The sequence below is a fragment of the Mesoplodon bidens genome (assembly GCF_964165515.1).
Source record: "Mesoplodon bidens genome assembly, chromosome: 10".
NCBI lineage: Eukaryota > Metazoa > Chordata > Mammalia > Artiodactyla > Ziphiidae > Mesoplodon > Mesoplodon bidens.
Window position 1 is genome coordinate 52,936,558 of NC_138172.1, and position 17,908 is coordinate 52,954,465.

Consider the following 17,908-nt stretch of genomic DNA (forward strand, 5'->3'; position numbering starts at 1 on the left):
TGCAGATGGCCAACAGGCACATGAAAAGATGCTCAATCATCAGGGAAATGCAAATCAAAACCACCATGAGATATCACTTCACACCTGTCAGAATGGCTATCACTAAAAGGAACACGAATAACAAATGTTGGCCAGGATGTGGAAAAAAATTACAGTCCTATTGGTAGGAATGTAAATTGGTAAAGCCACTGTGGAGGTGGCTCCACAGTATGGAGGCTTCTCAAAACACTAAAAATAGAACTACCATACGACCCAGCAATCCCACTACTGGGCATATATCTGAAAAAAAACAAAAGCACTAATTTGAAAAGATACATGCACCCCAATATCCATAGCAGCGTTATTTACAATTGCCAAGATATGGAAGCAACCTAAATGGTCATCAACAGATGAATGGATAAAGAAGATGTGGTATATATAAACAATGGAATACTACTCAACCATAAAAAAGAACGAAATTTTGCCATTTGCAGCAAATGGACTTGGAGGGTATTACGCTAAGTGAAGTAAGTCAGAGAAAGACAAATACTGTACCATATCACTTATATGTGGAATCTAAAAAATACAACAAACAAGTGAATATAACAAAGAAAGAAGCAGACTCACAGATATAGAGAACAAACTAGTGGTTACCAGCAAGCACGAGGAGAGGGAAGGGGGGAGGGGCAATACAGGAGTGGGAGAACAGGAGGTACAAACTATTATGTATAAAATAAGCTACATGCATTTGTAACATGAGGGATATAGCCAATATTTTATAATAACTGTAAATGGAGTATAACCTTTAAAAATTGTGATTCACTATATTGTATACCTGTAGCATATAATATTGCACAGCAACAATACTTCCCAAAAAATAAATTTTTTTTTCAAAAAGTGAAAGGAAGACAAAATATTTTATTAAAAAATGGGCATAAACCAAATAAATCAGCTATCCTACTAATGGATACTGAGGGCTTAGATGTGTCAGGCCTCAATCATGAGCAGGGATGTGCAGTATTATAAATGAGGCCCCAGCCCTCAAGGAACTTACAACACTGTTATGGGCTGATTGTACCCCTCCCCCAAACTCACCCAATGCCCCAGCCCCTCAGAATGACTATATTTGGAGACAGGGCACTGAAGGAGGTAATTAAGTGAAAAGGGTTCATTAAGATGGACCGTGGGACCTTCCCAGCAGTCCAGTGGTTAAGACTCTGCCTTCCAATGCAGGAGGCTCAGGTTTGATCCCTGGTCAGGGAACTAAGATACCAAACGCCAGTGGTGTGGCCAAAAAAAAAAAAGATGGGCCCTAAACCAATATGGCTGCAGTCCTCATAAGAAAAGGAGACTAGGACTCAGACGTACACAGAGGGGGGACCACGAGAAGATGCGGGGAGAAGAGGCTTCAGAGAGGTCAACCCTGCCAACACCTTCGATTTCTGTCCTCTATAACTGTGAGAAACAAATTTCTGTTGTGTGAGCCACTCTGCCTGTGGCATTTTGCTGTGGCAGCCCAAGCAGACTAATACAAACACCTGATACTCACACGTGGTCAAAAAGACACAGGCGCAAGGACATTAAATAAAGCAAATTTCACAACAGCAGAAAAACCCCAACAATGTCTATTAATGTCTTAATGTCTATCAAGAGAAGATTGGTTAATAAATAAACTGAGGTTCTCCCACACCATGGAATGTTCTGCAGCCATTAAATGAGACCTCTAGGTGCAGACGTGGAATGATTTTCAAAATATATCCTAGGGGACTTCCCTGGCGGTCCAGTGGTTAAGACTCCACACTTCCAATGTAGGGGGCACAGGTTCGAACCCAGGTTGGGGAACTAAGATCCCACAGGCTGCATGGCACGGCCAAAAAAAAAAAAAAAAAAAATTCTGAAGTGATGAAAAGGGACAAAGCAGACTGTGGAGTTCGTTACCCATCACACAAACAAAAGGGCCATGTGGAAAGTTCACTGAACCCTGAGAAATCCACCTCCATCAGGGGTAGGGATCAGGACCCACTTTAACCTGTGTGCCTTTTTCTTTCTCTCTCTCTTTTTTTTTGTGGTATGCGGGCCTCTCACTGTTGTGGCCTCTCCCGTTGCAGAGCACAGGCTCCGGACGCGCAGGCTCAGTGGCCATGGCTCACGGGCCTAGCCGCTCCGTTGCATGTGGGATCTTCCCGGACCGGGGCACGAACCCGTGTCCCCTGCATCAGCAGGCGGACTCCCAACCACTGCGCCACCAGGGAAGCCCCTGTGTGCCTTTTTGTATGACTTTAATTTTTTTTTCTGCCAAAAGCATGTGCCCCCCATCCCAAATTTGAAAAATAAAAGTAAAATTGTAAGTTTATGCAATAAGTCCATAGCACATTAGCAGCAATAGTGTCTAAACCAGGGGCTGGCAAACCATGGCCTGAGAAGCAAGTCTGGCCTGTGACTTGTTTTTGTGCCGCCTGTAGGCTAAGAATCATTTTTACATTTTTAAAGAACTATGAACAGAAACAAAGACTATAGGGCAGAGTCCTGTATGTGGTCTACAAAGATGAAATCTTTGTTATGTGATTCTTTACAGAGAAAGTTTGCCAACTGCTGCTCTAAACAGTAAGTTCAAAGCAGGGAAAATGATCTGTATCTGGAGGATACAAAAGAGGTTCTCTGAGGACAGACCTGGCTTGCCTTGTGGGCGGTGATGGCTGAGATGCTCATAAGGGGGTGTCCAGGCAGGCCAAACCACAGGACAGATGCACACAGGAGTCTGAGAAGGAGGTGGCTGGGGCCAAGGGAGGTCCGCTTCCACTAAAGCAGGGGTCACAGGACACACTGTTAGAAACAAAGTTGGTACTCAACTGAGATGCCAACCTAAGGCCTGTGGACCTCCTTCTCTAAGAGCAGGTGGCCTCTGAGTTAGAGGTCACCACAGCAGTCATCTGGTCTACCCCTTTGACTTTGTGGATAAACGGCACAGAGCAGCTAAAAACATGACCTGCCCAAGACCACACAGCCAATGAGACACAAGGCCACTGTCCTCCTGCTCAGCGCTCTTTCTATAGCAGGGAAGGGAGAAGGAAATGGAGGAAGACCAGCACGGTGATGGCTGGAATGGAAAAGAAAGAAATCCAGGTAAGCGGCGGTGCAAAGGGAGAATAGCAGGACTTGGCTCTACTTGTGCCACTGGGGGCAGGCGCAGTGGGGGATGGACCCATGGGACTCGACACTAGGCCTGGGAGAAGGGCATGTGCCCCTCAATCCAGCAGCGACCTCACTAAGCACAGGGATGGCCGGGTCAATTTCTAATCAGAAGAAAATGGGACATGACTGTGGAGAGGCAGGTTTCTCCTGCTTGGTTACACTTGCTTTTAAACAGGCAGGTACTGATCCCAGAACACCTGTTCCAGCCTGTATCCTCCAGTAGTTAGACAACACACACAGACTCACACAGGCCAGTGTGTCAACTCATAGAATCCTATCAAAGGACAGGACCCTATCCTATCTGTATACTACTGTGGGATCCTAGGACTCGACCTTGGTTGCACACAGATGCCACTTTAAAACTGTGATTGGGAGAGACTCACCATCATCAAACACCCAGGTATTTTTTTTAAGACTTAAAACAAAAATTCCTGATAAAGACTTAACGGTCATTAAAGTAGCCCCAATCACACACAAACCCATCAGTGTCTGCTGTTAAATAGGTAAGGAAAACCAAGCATGTCATGGGTATTTTCCTTTTAATCATGATTGAAAGGTAGTTCTCCTCCTCCGAGGCTTGTTTATGACCCTCCCCCCCCGCCCGGCTGGCATTGAAAGCCGTTTCAAAAAAATCAAATGCAAATTAAGGAAGGAAGACAAATGCTCTGTTGCCCCTCATTTCTAACTTCCAATAGGGAACTGGACGGCTGAACAAGGGGGAGAGCTGGATGCAGGCGGCAGGGTCAAGATGCAGGTGCTTGGGACCAGCAGCATCTAGACTGACCTGTAGAGGGTAAGGGAGCTGATGGCAGACCCGTGACCCACCTCCCGGTGCAGAGAAGTGCACGCTGGGGACCAGCTCTCCACTCTCCCAGGCACCCACCTCTCCAGACTATTACAGGAGAGTTAAGGACGCCCAGGCATTTACTGGGTGGTGTGGTGGCATCGTGATTACGGAGACAGGCTTAGCAAACCAACAGGAGGAAGGGCTGTGGCAGCCTCAGACGCTGGGCAGCTTCTGTGGGATTACCGGGCTTCCTCCCTCCATCCCGCAGCAGAGCAAGCTGATCCAAGCCACCTCTAGCACGTGACCCGCCTGGACAGGCAGCCGAGGATGGGTGGGGAGACTACAAGGCTATACCTCACACCTTAAACAGGGCATCTCTAGTGCTGGAGTCCTGGGGGGAACTTGTCCTTCCTTCTTTTCTGAATTGTTTGACAGTTCATTAACAAGGCTATATCTTTTTTTAAAGGGATAAAGTAATCTTTTTTTAAAATTTAAAATGTACGTCATGTAGCTCTTACCAAACACCCTGCAGGACAAGCCAGAATCTCAAACTTCCTATTTTGTACTATGCCCTACAGCGCTGAGCCTTCCTCCCTCGTTTCGTGTTTTGTGTAAATGCTCATTTTCAGGGCAGGCAGATGTTTCCTGCCATAGACCCTCACATCACACAAAGGATGGAACTAATCCAGTAACTTTCTGCACACACTCATCAAATGCCTGTGCTCACGTGCTGACCAGGCTGGGGGTCGTGAGCAAGGCAGGGGGATGATGGCCGCTCCTCTGGCCTCATGGACAATGGGACACTTACTTGTCGAGCAGCCCCTTCTGTTTGAGTATGCGGTACACCTCGGCCGAAGTCTGAGGTCCTTGCAGCTTCTGCCCATTCAGCATCTCCTTCTCCAATTCTTCGATGGTCTTAAAAACAAAGGATGAAAACAATCTCCTGTAAAATCTAGAGCATCACTTATTTTAAGAGCAGAGTGGGGGAGGAGAGCTGCAAGCTGAGAAAAGATAATGACATACAAGGCAGAGGGTGTAGGACTGAAGCGCTTTTAAGCAAAGGCAGATGGCAGTTAGCAGGACAAGCCCAGCACACACAGCCTCCACCCCCAGGACAGCGGCTCTCCCCAGCCCGGGATCCCACACCGGGGGCTACCTTTCCGGTCCTGGCAAAGGCCTCGGCCACCCTGCGGTTCCGGCCCCCATAGCAGGTGGTGATCAGATCAGCCACGCCGCAGCTCTCCAGGAAGGTGGCCGTGGACACCTGGCCCTTGCAGAAGATCCTGGCAAAGGCGATCATTTCCATGAGCCCCAGGCGGATGACAGCGGCTTTGGTGTTGTCGCCACAGCGGAGGCCGTCGCAGAACCCAGCTCCCACAGCCACGATGTTCTACAAAGGAGACAAGAAGCCCGGGGATGCCGTCACATGCCCGCTGGGGGAGAGAATGCAGGGAAGGCAGGGACACTGGCTCCCCTGGGTCCCACACGACCCAGGGTTCTTTTTTTTTTTTAACCTTTATTTATTTATTTGGCTGTGCCGGGTCCTAGTTGCAGCAGGCGGGATCTTCGTTGCTGCGTGTGGGATCTTTTAGTTCCAGCATGCGGGATCTAGTTCCCCGACCAGGGATCGAACACAGGCCCCCTGCATTGGGAGCTCACAGTCTTAACCACTGGACCACTAGGGAAGTCCCACGACCCGGGGTTCTGCTTTTGTACCCGTGAGAGAGAGAGAGTAGAAAGAAGGCACCAGGCTCCCATATTCCCATTCACAGGGCAAAGAGCCCACAACTGTGCTCAGAGGGAGGCATCAGCCAGAATGGGAACGATGGATAATAGTCTCTGGTCAAATACTGTTTGAACAAACGGCTTTTCTTTTCTTTTCTTTTCTTTTTTTGCGGTACGCGGGCCTCTCACTGTTGTGGCCTCTCCTGTTGCGGAGCACAGGCTCTGGACGCACAGGCTCAGCGGCCATGGCTCACGGGCCCAGCTGCTCCGCGGCATGTGGGATCTTTCGGATCGAGGCACGAACCCGTGTCCCCTTCATCGGCAGGCGGATCCTCAACCACTGCGCCACCAGGGAAGCCCTTTTTTTCTTTTACAGTTGAATAAATAAAATGCTTTATTCAACTATAACATTCACAGAAAAGTGGTCAAATCATAAGTGCACAGCTTGATGAATTTTCACAAACCAGACACACCTGTGTAACCAGCACCCTGATCAAGGAGTAGAACGTAACCAGTGCCCCAGGAAGCCCCCTCTGACCTTCTCCTGGTCACCCATGCACCAAAGGTAACCTCTCTCCTGACTTCTAATGGCACAGGTTTACTTTCCTTGTCCTTAAACTATATATGAATAGAATCATACAGGGTGTAATCCTTCGTGTCTATCTTCTGTCTCAATTTGACATCACGTTTGTGAGCTTCAGCCGTATTTTTACACATAACGCATTTATTTTCATTGCTACATTATATTCCATTGTGCAAATATACTGCAATTTATCTGTTCTGTTGATTGGCATTGGGGTAGTTTCCAGTTTGGAGCCATTACAAATGGCTCTGCTATGACACCTGGTACATGACCTCTGGTGGCTGTGAGCAGGCACTTCTGTTGGGAGCGTACCTGGGTCAGAGTGCTGCGTGATGATGAATGCATACGTGCAGATCAAGTTTCTGCCTTTTGTTTCATTTAATAATCCCTGGGATTTCCCTGGTGGAGCAGTGGTTAAGAATCCACCTGCCAATGCAGGGGACACGGGTTTGATCTCTGGTCTGGGAAGATCCCACATGCTACGGAGCAACTAAACCCGTGCGCCAGAACTATTGAGCCTGTGCTCTAGAGCCCATGACCCGCAACAAGAGAAGCCACCGCAATGAGAAGCCCATGCACTGCAACAAAGACCCAACTCAGCCAAAAATAAGTAAGTAAGTAAATAAATAAATAAATAAATAAATTTAATAATCCCTAAATGAGCATTTCTGAAGCGCTGGGTTGTTGCATGGCTCTATGCTGGACACCAGGCAGATCAGACACAGACTTGCCTCTTCAGAAGCTGATAACCTAGTTCGGGGGTCAGCAAATTAGGGCCAAGTGTTATAAGTAACATTGTACTGGAAACCAGTTCAGTTACATACTGTCTGTGGTTGCCTGTGTGCTGTCAACAGATCTGAGTAGTTGTGCAGAGCCCTTTATGGTCTGCAAAGCCCACATTTTCTAACGAGCTCTTCTGGAAAAAGTTCGCCACCCCCAACTTAGCAGGAAAATAAAACCTGTGCACAAATCACAATGATGCTCAGCAGAAAGCGATATTCCGTAAGAGGTACTGAAGGTTGGGCCTCATTTCAACCCATGTGTACTGAGCGTGCACTGTGGGAAGCCCCGCTGGACCCTGGAGGGGCTGAGGGTGCCCTCAGGGGGTGGGGGGCTGCAAAGACAGAATTAGACACAGGGCGTCCTCAAGGAGTTGACAATATCACTGGGAAAAGACATAGAAAAGCACGTCAGGAGACAGAAGGACGAGATTGTGCGGAGAAGCTTCATTTCAAAGCAGGGAAGCCTGCATGGAGGAAGTGGCATCTGAACTGGGTCTCAAATCCTATGTAAAACCAGACAATCACATATGCCAAGTAATGCCTGAGTGGAGGTGATGGGGGGTGGCGGTGGGTGGGTGGACTTGTTTAGGACACCAGTCAACCCTCAAGTTCCCAGCTCTTTCCGTGTTACCAGCTCCCTCTCCAAGAGCACTCAATGCAGGAAAAAATGCAAGTGTTCTGCCTCTGTCTAACCACACAAGCATTTTGCCATAATACCTGATGCCTATATATGGATTTGTGCCTTAAGAGACGTTTAACTATGAAGCCAGTTAGTAACAATGAGAAACAAGCTAAAATAAGCACATTTCTTCCTCACTCCCCCTAATTTTTTAAAATTAATTAAAGACAGAACATTTTTAAAAACATTCAGGACTATAAAATCTGAGGGATAAGGTAGAAAATGGAATGACCCGGGGAGGAAAAATGTCTTCTCTGGTTGATATGCAGTTTTTTATAAAACAGATCAAACACAGCACTGATGTGGCCAGGCTCACCCTGACAGGACGCGGCCACTTCAGATGAAGAAGTTCCCGTGAGCCCTCTAGAAGCTTCGGTGGGACCAGAAGGCAGGGGCCCTAAATGAACCTTCCCTCCCTCAGCAATCACATCAGGCCTTACTCTGGTTCTGGCTATTCCTCTGCAAAGGCCAGGATCCACGCAGACCCCGGCTCCTACAGCTGCAGGCGGAGCTGAGGAATCCAGCCTCCTGACCCGGGAGCATGCTTTCCTAAGGTACCACCTCTGCCTGTACCTGTGAGCTTCTCCAGTCCTTCCCACCACACAGGCAATGCAGACTGTAGGTCTCAGCAGCTCCCTGACGGCAACCACCAGCCCCAAGCACCTGCTGCGTGTGCACAGGGATGGGGGGAAGGGCGATTCCTGGCTGGGCGCGCTTGGCGTCTGGCAGCATCACGTGCAGAGGAGAGGGGAGAGGCAGAGTGAAGGAGCTGGAGAGATGCCGACGGGCGAACTGAGGTCCATTCTGCGGCTCTGCCCCGGAGCTGCTGAGTTGGGATGGAACCGCCGGACCTTTTAGATGGGACACTGTGCAGAGACCAGGAGCAACAGAAAACACCCAAGGCTGGGCCCAAACAGGCCCAGTCACCCTTCCTGGCATAGCAGCCAAACTGAGGAAGCGCATAGGGAGATACGAGGGGCACACGCGTGACATTCAGAGGGCTTCTGGTTCTCAGTCTGCCTTGTCGCTGTGTGACCTTGGGATAGTCACTCCACCTGTCTGAGCCTTCTTGGCCTTGGTTGTTAAATTCAGGGCTTGGACGAGATCTCTCAAGGCTCTTCCGGTGGTGACATTCCTCCAGGGAATCTGGCTCAGTTGTGGCCTGCCCTGGGACTGCAGACAGTGGGACAGCCCTGGGGCAACAGAGAGACACCTAAGGCCGTGCAGAGGGACTGACCACAGAGGCCACGAAGCCAACTGTTGGTGAGCCCAACAAATGGTTTTATCGAAGTTACCATGGCAACATGCCAAGGCCTAGCTTCCAAATGGTTAGATTGTGGAAATGGCTCTCTGATGCCTCCTGGGCTGTGTCCCTGGGCGCCCCCTCTTCCTCACAACGCGACCCACTCTGGAGGTCACTTGACAAACCAACCCCAGCCAACGTCTACAGACTGGATGGGACATAACACAGACTTCCTTTCAACAAGGGGCTCCTACGGATTATTTACGAAGCGCCTACAGTGAGCCCACCAGGACACTGCACACACGGTCTCATCCAAATTCTCACGGCAACCCCGGCAAGCGTGTGCCTGTCCCCCTTGCTGGCTCACTGAAGGTCAACGGCTTGCCAAGAATGCCCGGCTGGTAAGTGAGGCACGTGGGACACGCCCCCGGTGCCTGGCTCCACGGGCCCACTGTTCCCTGTCCCCTGCTGCTTCCATGGTATGTCAAACGTGGCCTGGCCACCCCCACCCCTCTCCGGGTCCAAGAGACCTTCCTGAGACCTCTGCAACCAGATATCAAAGAGGACTGCCTCTTGGGCCTGCATGGAGGCTCAGGAGGCAAAAGCGGGAGGCCTAGGAGGAGAAAAGATTTATGGGAAAGAATAATAAAAATAACAACAAAAGTTAACCTTATTGATACGGGGAGGGGGAAGGGTAAGCTGGGACGAAGTGAGAGAGTGGCATGGACATATATACACTACCAAACGTAAAATAGATAGCTAGTGGGAAGCAGCCGCATAGCACAGGGAGATCAGCTCAGTGCTTTGTGACCACCTAGAGGGGTGGGATAGGGAGGGTGGGAGGGAGACGCAAGAGGGAGGAGATACGGGAACATATGTATACGTATAGCTGATTCACTTTGTTATACAGCAGAAACTAACACACCATTGTAAAGCTATTATACTCCAATAAAGATGTTTAAAAAAAAAAAGTTAACCTTATTGAACTGTTTCTAAGTGCTTCATATATTATCAACTGATTTAATCTTCACAACGTTCCTACAAGGCAGGTCCTGTTACTACACACAGTGAGAGGCAAGGAAACTCAGGCACCTGGGGTAAGCAGCCTACCCAAGGTTGTACAGTCAGGATCAGGAGAGCTGGGTTTCGAGCCCTGGCAGCCCAGCTTCCTAGTTCTCTCCAGGGAGCAGATCACACAAGGCTGCTCCAGGCCAGTGAGTGGAAGGCACAGAGGGGCCAGCTCAGCAAGACAAGAACTTTCTAACAAGAAGAGTTGACCACCCCCAACGGAAAAGACCGAAGCAAAGGGAGTGTGCTCTCAGTCACTGGAAGCATCCAAGCAGGAGCTGTAACGCATGAGCCCTGAGCTCCAATGCGTGCTTCTAACCTTCTATGTCACTGCGCTCAGAGAAAAGGCAGAGGAGGGTGCCCGTGGCCCAGGGGCACACAGGTTGGGACCACCTCCCAGTTTCCCCTGGATGTCTGGCCTCCACACCACGGGGAGGAGGGGCCACTGCAGAGTCAACCCCTCCCTTCTAAGGGGACCCTGGGCCTGTTTAATCACCATATGATGCATCCTGAAATCCTCACTCTCTCACCTACTGTCAAAAGAAAAATAAACACACTGAGCTGGTCAAATCATGTCTGAATAGCACCCGGATGAGATCGCTCAGCTGTGAAATTTATCACTATCCGCTGGGCATTTAGATCTGCTTTAAACTATTCATGTGAATAGTGAAAATTTATTCACTATTTTAAACACAGAGCTAAAAATACCATAATTTTCAGAAGACAGGCATCCTTAAGCCCCTGCCCATTTCCCGGGTGATAGCAATACTCAGAGGCAATCATCCTCCGCGAAGTGCGGTCTCTGCAATCCTGAATCGGGGTGGGTTGGATAGGGCTGTTTCTTTCGCTCACACCCTCCCACAAAAAGACTACAAAACTGGAGGAGCGGCCCATGTGACCCGCAGTTTATGCAAACACTCTCACCACCTAGGGAGAATGGCCCTGCTAAAACCCAAGTCAGTATTTTCTGTAAGTCCAACAACCCGCCTGACTCTTCCTGAGGCCACCTCCGAGTGCATCTGACCTCGCCTCATGGAAACCTGAAAAGTGTAGGCTAACTACGCTGAGGTACCACGTATGGTTTGCAGGTTGCGTACTGTGTAAGGCCACCTGCCTGAGATGTCTAGGAGGCCCAAAGTCAAGCCCACGCTCAGCCCACCAGGCTGCACACCCTGATGAGAAGCTGCCTTAGTGAGAGCAGTGTTGTCCAGCAGAAGTTTCTGCGATGACGTAAATGTTTGCTATCTGCTCGTCCAACAGAGTAGCCACTAGCTGCTGAGACTCACTGAAGACTAATGTGGCTACTGAGTCTCTGAAATGGGGCTACTGTGACTCAGAAACTGAATTTTGAATTTTTTAAAAAGTTTTAATTAATTTGCATGTAAATGCACACAGCCACATGTGGCCCTGGCTGAGACTGGGCACCAGGCTGTGGCCCACAGTACATTCATCACAGCCAAAGCCCTGGAGGAAACCTAAACGCCCAGCAATTAGGGTGGTGAGCCTCACCACAGACAACCCTACAAAGAACGCCGAGCCTCTGTGGCACAGGTAATGGGTGTATCTCCCAATCTACTCTCTTCTTTCTGAGTCCTAGAGTTCCTGATTTTCATGCAAGTATATGGCTACCCAGAGAGAGGGGGAAATTTCCCAACCTCCCCTGCAGCAGGTATAGTCACACAATTAAGTACTAACTGCCCATTAAGATGAAGCCAAAGTGTTGCACTGTGACTCCCAGAATCTGCCTTAAAAGACAGCTGCCACATGCCCTTTATCCTTTTCTTCACCCTGCTGCCTGGAAGGCAGATGCGATGGTTGGAGCTCGGGTCACCATCTCGGAATACAAGTACAAGAGCCATACCTCGTGAGCTGGAAGGAGCCTGCGTCCCTGAGAATTCGGTGGAATGGAGTTGTCATATGGATTCAGGATTTTTACACAAGAAACAGATAAACTTCTGCTTTGCTTAGCCACTACTTTTTTTTTAATTGTTTGTGAAACTAAACCTGGTTTTAATGCACAGGTTTTATTATTTATTTACTTACTTATATAAATTTATTTATTTTTTATTTTTGGCTGTGTTGGGTCTTTGTTGCTGCACATAGGCTTTCTCTAGTTGCGGTGAGCGGGGGCTACTCCTCGTTGCGGTGTGCGGACTAATTGCGGTGGCTTCTCTTGTTGTGGAGCATGGGCTCTAGGCGCGGGCTTCAGTAATTGTGGCGCACAGGCTCAGTAGTGGCACAAGGGCTTAGTTGCTCTGGGGCACGTGGGATCTTCCCGGACCAGGACTCGAACCCGTGTCCCTTGCATTGGCAGGTGGATTCCTAACCACTATACCACCAGGGAAGTCCCAGCCACTATTATTTTGGGTCTCTGTTAATGAAACTTAATCCTGATAAAGTATTTATTAAAAATAACGTAGGTTGAGGACTTCCCTGGTGACGCAGTGGTTAGGAATCTGCCTGCCAATGCAGGGGACAGGGGTTCAAGCCCTGGTCCGGGAAGATCCCACATGCTGCGGAGCAACTAAGCCCGTGTGCCACTACTTAGCCCGCGCACCACAATTACTGAGCCCGCGTGCCACAACTACTGAAGCGTGCTCCACAACAAGAGAAGCCACTGAAATAAGCCTGCACACCGCAATGAAGAGTAGCCCCTGCTCTCCACAACTAGAGAAAGCCCTCGTGCAGCAACGAAGACCCAATGCAGCCAAAAATAAATTAATTAATTAACTAAAAAAATAACATAGGCTGAGCTGCACACTTATGGTTTCTGTACTTTTCTATATGAAGTACCTCTTAAACTTTACATTAAAACAAAAATTCACTGTTAGTGAAAGAAGCCAGACACAGAAGAGTACATATTGCACAACTCCATTATAAAAATTCTATAGTGTACAAAAGCAGATCAGTGGCTACTGGCTTGGGAGAGAGGGATGAACTATAAAAAGACATATACATGGGCTTCCCTGGTGGTGCAGTGGTTAAGAATCTGCCTGCCAACGCAGGGGACACAAGTAAGCCCTGATCTGGGAAGATCGCACGTGCTGCGGAGCAACTAAGCCCGTGTGCCACAACTACTGAGCCCACACTCTAGGGCCCGTGAGCCACAACTACTGAGCCTGTGTGCCACAACTACTGAAGCCCATGTGCCAAGAGCCCATGCTCCGCAACAAGAGAAGCCACTGCAGTGAGAAGCCCACACGCCACAACGAAGAGAAGTCCCCGTTCGCGGCAACTAGAGAAAGCCCATGCGTAGCAACAAAGACCCAATGCAGCCAAAAATAAATAAATAAATAAATAAATTTACAAAAAAAAGACATAGAGAATTGTTTGGGGTGATGGAAATGTTCTGTATTGTGGTGATGATTTTCAGGGTATATACACTCAACTGTTAAAATCCACTGCATTATATATTTAACTGGATGTAGTTTAATAGACACAAATTATGCCTAAATAAAGTTGATATTTAAAAAGGAATACTCCCGTAGTGATTAAGAGATTAATTTAGCTAAGAGGTGAAGGACATTCTGAAGCAGTAAGATGCACTGGTACAACATGATTTTGCATTTTGAATTTTCTTTTTCTTTTATCCTTGTAAAGAACTGTTATCTTTCTTCCTCCTTTTTTTTTTTTTTGGCAAGTCAAATGCCCTCATGTTTTTGAGCACAAAAAAAAGTGTACTTCAAAAATTTTTTTAGTGTGGAGAAGATTACTAAAGGTTGTTAATGTGGAAAAAGTAAAACATACAAAAAAGAATGTATATATGTGTGTAACTGAATCACTTTGTTGTACAGCAGAAATTAACACAACATTGTAAATCAACTATACTTCAATAAAATAAATTTAAAAAAAAGTAAAACATAAACTGCTTGAACAGTAAGATCCAGTTTTTGTTTTAAAAATGTGTACTTGCTAAAAAGACTGGCAGGGGAGACAACAAACATTAATAGTGATTATCTCAGGATGTAGGGACTGTCTATCAGTCATTTTCACTTTCTTCTCTACACCTCTCTGTTGTGTGAAACTACCTTTTATAATCAGGAAGAAAACAACAAAATGATTAATTATGTAATCAAAGAAACACATGCCCATTTGCCCTGGTTGGGCAGGCTGTAGCAAGGGAGGGCTTCATTTCATTCAACTGCCTGGACACCAACCAGAAAAGTCAGGTCGTCCAGAGTAACAAAAGAACGCTGGACTGAATCTTAAAATCCATGATCACATTCTGACCGTGCTAATATTTGCTAAGTTTGAGTCATTTACTCTTTATTTTTTTTTAATTTAATTTAATTTTTTTATACAGCCGGTTGAGTCATTTACTCTTTGGCTCTCTTATCTCCTTATCTGTCCAATGGGATGGTTAGACTCAATTACTGCCAAAGCACCTGTTTCTCAGTTTTCAAAACTCCCAGCTCTGAAGCAAGCCGGCAGCAATGATGGTAACTGATCCTGTTTTAAAGGAAAGCCAAGGGAAGGATGATAAATGGTCCCCAACCCCCATCTGCCTCTGCCCCCCACGAACCACTCTATCATGGGTAGCGGGAGGCTTCCTGCCAACAGACATGAAAAGCCATGCTCAGTTCAGACACAGGACCAGCATGTGGTCCCATCAGCAGAAACTTCTCCAGAGCCCTCAATCTAGAGTCTTTCTTCTCCCCCTGCTCCTTTGTTCTGGGCGGGTTCTCTCACAGCTTCCCCATCCACCACCGAAAATAACCCAGTCACTTCAAGACAGCTTTGGAGCACACGGACCGTGCTGAGCAATTAGGCCTTCATGGTGCCACTGCTGGCAAGTTGTTATTAGTTTAATGAAGGACTATTAAAAACACATAAGAATCTCAACCAACAAAAATAAACACCACAGCCAAAGCCAGCATCTTAAATGTATAGCAGGCCATGTGCAATGTGAGAATCCCCCACCAGCATTCAAAAAGATGGACTGGGGCTTCCCTGGTGGCGCAGTGGTTGAGAGTCTGCCTGTCGATGCTGGGGACATGGGTTCATGCCCCAGTCCAGGAGGATCCCACATGCCGTGGAGCGGCTGGGCCCGTAAGCCATGGCCACTAGGCCTGCGCATCCGGAGCCTGTGCCCCACAACGGGAGAGGCCACAACAGTGAGAGGCCCAAAAGATGGACTGCCTGGGAGCCCAAGTCTTTCGTTGGCTTCCATTTCTAAAATTCTCATTGTATGGAGACGTGACCACACATACACACACGATATTAATTCTAAAAAGTGGTTTTCAATTCTGACCAGGAAAAAAGGTGTATACACTTTGGAGAAAGCATGGGAAGGCACTCTTTGGACTGGTCTCCCCTGCATTCTTTTGATCTTTGCAATTTTCACCTGACAAAGTGAGGCGAATGCCAGATTACTTAATTTTCTACCCTAGGTGCTCAAATTCTTGAAAGGCCGCTTCTGCTACAAAAGAAATTACTCAAAAGTGACTCAAAGGGGGTATCTATTCACATGGAAGCTCTTTATTTTTCTTTTTTTTTTTTTTTTTTGAGATGGCAGCTAAGGCAGCTCTGATTCCAAGGGGAGAAGGATGAGAAGTTGCAGCCCAGCTTCCCGTGGGCTGTCCCCTACAGTCAGGATAGAGGGACCCCAACCACGACTTTTAAAGGCAGAGGGGAACAAGTAAGGAGCCCAAGACCAAGCGTGGAAACTTCCCTTGACCCTCCCAAGCCACTAGCCAATAGAAGCTGGTTCTTTAATCTGATCTTTTCCCTTTACAGGCAAAGATAAAGCGGTTCTTAGAAAGACCTGTCAGCAGCAGATTGTTTTCTTCCTTTAAAAACAACAACCAGGGCTTCCCTGGTGGCGCAGTGGTTGAGAGTCTGCCTGCTGATGCAGGGGACATGGGTTCGTGCCCGGTCCGGGAGGATCCCACATGCCATGGAGCAGCTGGGCCCGTGATCCATGGCCGCTGAGCCTGCGCGTCTGGAGCCTGTGCCCCGCAACGGGAGAGGCCATGACAGTGAGAGGCCCGTGTACCGCAAAAAACAAAACAAAACAAAAAACAACAACCAACCACACCATCAAACCAGTAAAGTAGCATCATTCAGAGGGGCCAAGTTCCTCTTCCTGCTCAAGCCAGTAAGTAGGAGAAATGTATAAATTAATAGAATACTTCACTCCCAGGTAAGACTCCACAATCAAAGTAGTCCCTGGCTCTCCAAATGTTAATGCTGTCAATTTCCCAAAGAACAAAAACCCACCCTTCTCCCAGATTTACAAATAAAAGCCAACCATGAGTGAGAGAGGAAATCTAACCGCCAAGGAAAGGCTGGGGCAAAGCAGGAAGTGATAAACAAGGCTGCCAATTCACTATTCTCCCCAGAAGTACGTGCACAGAACACAGAGGCCATTCTTCAGGACTGGCTGCAATGATGCTAGCAGTGGCCCTGTGTGATCACTCCTCCTGTGAGCAGAAATATCAAGGCTGCTTTACCTTCAGAGCACCGCACAGTTCAACCGTGTCTGCGTCATCCACCACTGTAATTCGAAAATTTGGAGTCTGCAGAAGTTCTTTGAAGAGAAGGCCGTTCTCTATTACCTTGCTGCCTATGGAAAGGTTAGAAAAAAGGATAGTAATAACAGCCTCTCATCTTAATTTTTGCATCTAACACAGTTTAAAATGACGTTTTTCTTATTACAAAACTAACATATTTTCCTGATAGGAAATTTTGAAGAGTCATAGGACTAGAAATAGAAAATTAAAATAAATATTCCACAGTCCCACCACAGGATCATTAACAATTTGGCATACATCTTTAACTTACTGAAATAGGAATATACGTAGTTTTTCGCAAAATTGAGAACAACATATGTGATTTCATAATCTGCTTTCCCCCATTTATGGCAGGGATAATTTTCAGTGACATCATACACTTTCTACATTACTTTAAATGGCTGCTTTGTATTTTACTGCATACATGCATTATATTTTATCTAAGCATCTTTCTATTGTTTGATATCTAAAACTGTTGCAATTTTTTGCTACCACACACACTTATAAGCTCCTTCCAGGGGAGGAAAGTACATCCCTTTCTACCAACATTTGGCTTGACCAGAGGACGTGCCTGGACTCACAGAGGGTGGTGGGACAGATTTCCCCACCCCTTGACCTTGGGCTTAGTCATGTGACTGGCTTTGGTCAATGGGACATTAATAGACCTGACATAGTGGAGGCTTGAAGCCTATTTGTGCAGCAGTAGGGCTGGTTCCCTTGTCTCTCTGCCTTCACCATGAGAATACATCCTGGCTGGCCCACTGGACTCTACAGGAAGATGAGACAAAGGAGCAGAACCACCCCAGCTTTGATCCGCCAGCCTCCAGCGGACCGACAGACGTGTTAGCTGTGCTTATTTTGGATGTCACTGAGAATCTGGGATTGTTTGTTACTTAGCATCACTATGGCAACAAGAGAACTGATACAACATCAACAAACATGTTCCTGACAATTGTGGAAGACGGAAATGCAATTCAAAGGGTCCTCATTTTTGTTCCCGTTGTATCCCCTCCCTTGGGACCGTACTTAGAATGACACAGAGGATCAGTACTTTTCACGTTATTTTTTTGGTGAGCGACTTTCAGTTCAAAACAAAAATAAAACTTTACACGTAGAGCCTGATGTGAGATCTGCTCTGGTTGGTGGGATGCGGGGTGGCGCTCTGCTCTGGGAGGGCTCCAGAAATAAGGATGATAAAATTCACCAGCCAAGACCTAGCTCCCACGTGATGATCTCCACACAGAGCCTGGGGACTATGGCACTGTGGCCCTTCCTGCCTCGAGGTTCTCAAGCCTATTCCCAAGCTTGTTTTCACATTACAATCACCCAGGGTCTTTAAAAACACCAAAGGCTGGCCA

The 17,908-nt window shown here is 47.5% G+C and overlaps 1 protein-coding gene across 9 annotated transcripts in view; it reads right to left on the reverse strand.

The window, feature by feature from the left end:
- GPD1L (glycerol-3-phosphate dehydrogenase 1 like) overlaps positions 1–17,908 on the reverse strand; it is a 121,274-nt gene that overhangs the window by 66,289 nt on the left and 37,077 nt on the right. For 6 of the 9 annotated variants that reach the window (XM_081246973.1, XM_081246974.1, XM_081246975.1 and 3 more), the window contains exons 5-7: positions 16,491–16,603; positions 5,115–5,348; positions 4,767–4,873 (exon numbers count right to left, since the gene is read on the reverse strand). In XM_081246973.1, the coding sequence (XP_081103099.1) occupies positions 4,767–4,873; positions 5,115–5,348; positions 16,491–16,603 (454 nt within the window). Of the gene's footprint in view, positions 1–2,649; positions 2,803–4,766; positions 4,874–5,114; positions 5,349–16,490; positions 16,604–17,908 lie in introns of all 9 variants that reach the window. The other 3 variants (XM_081246976.1, XM_081246980.1, XM_081246978.1) reach the window with 2 other exon arrangements.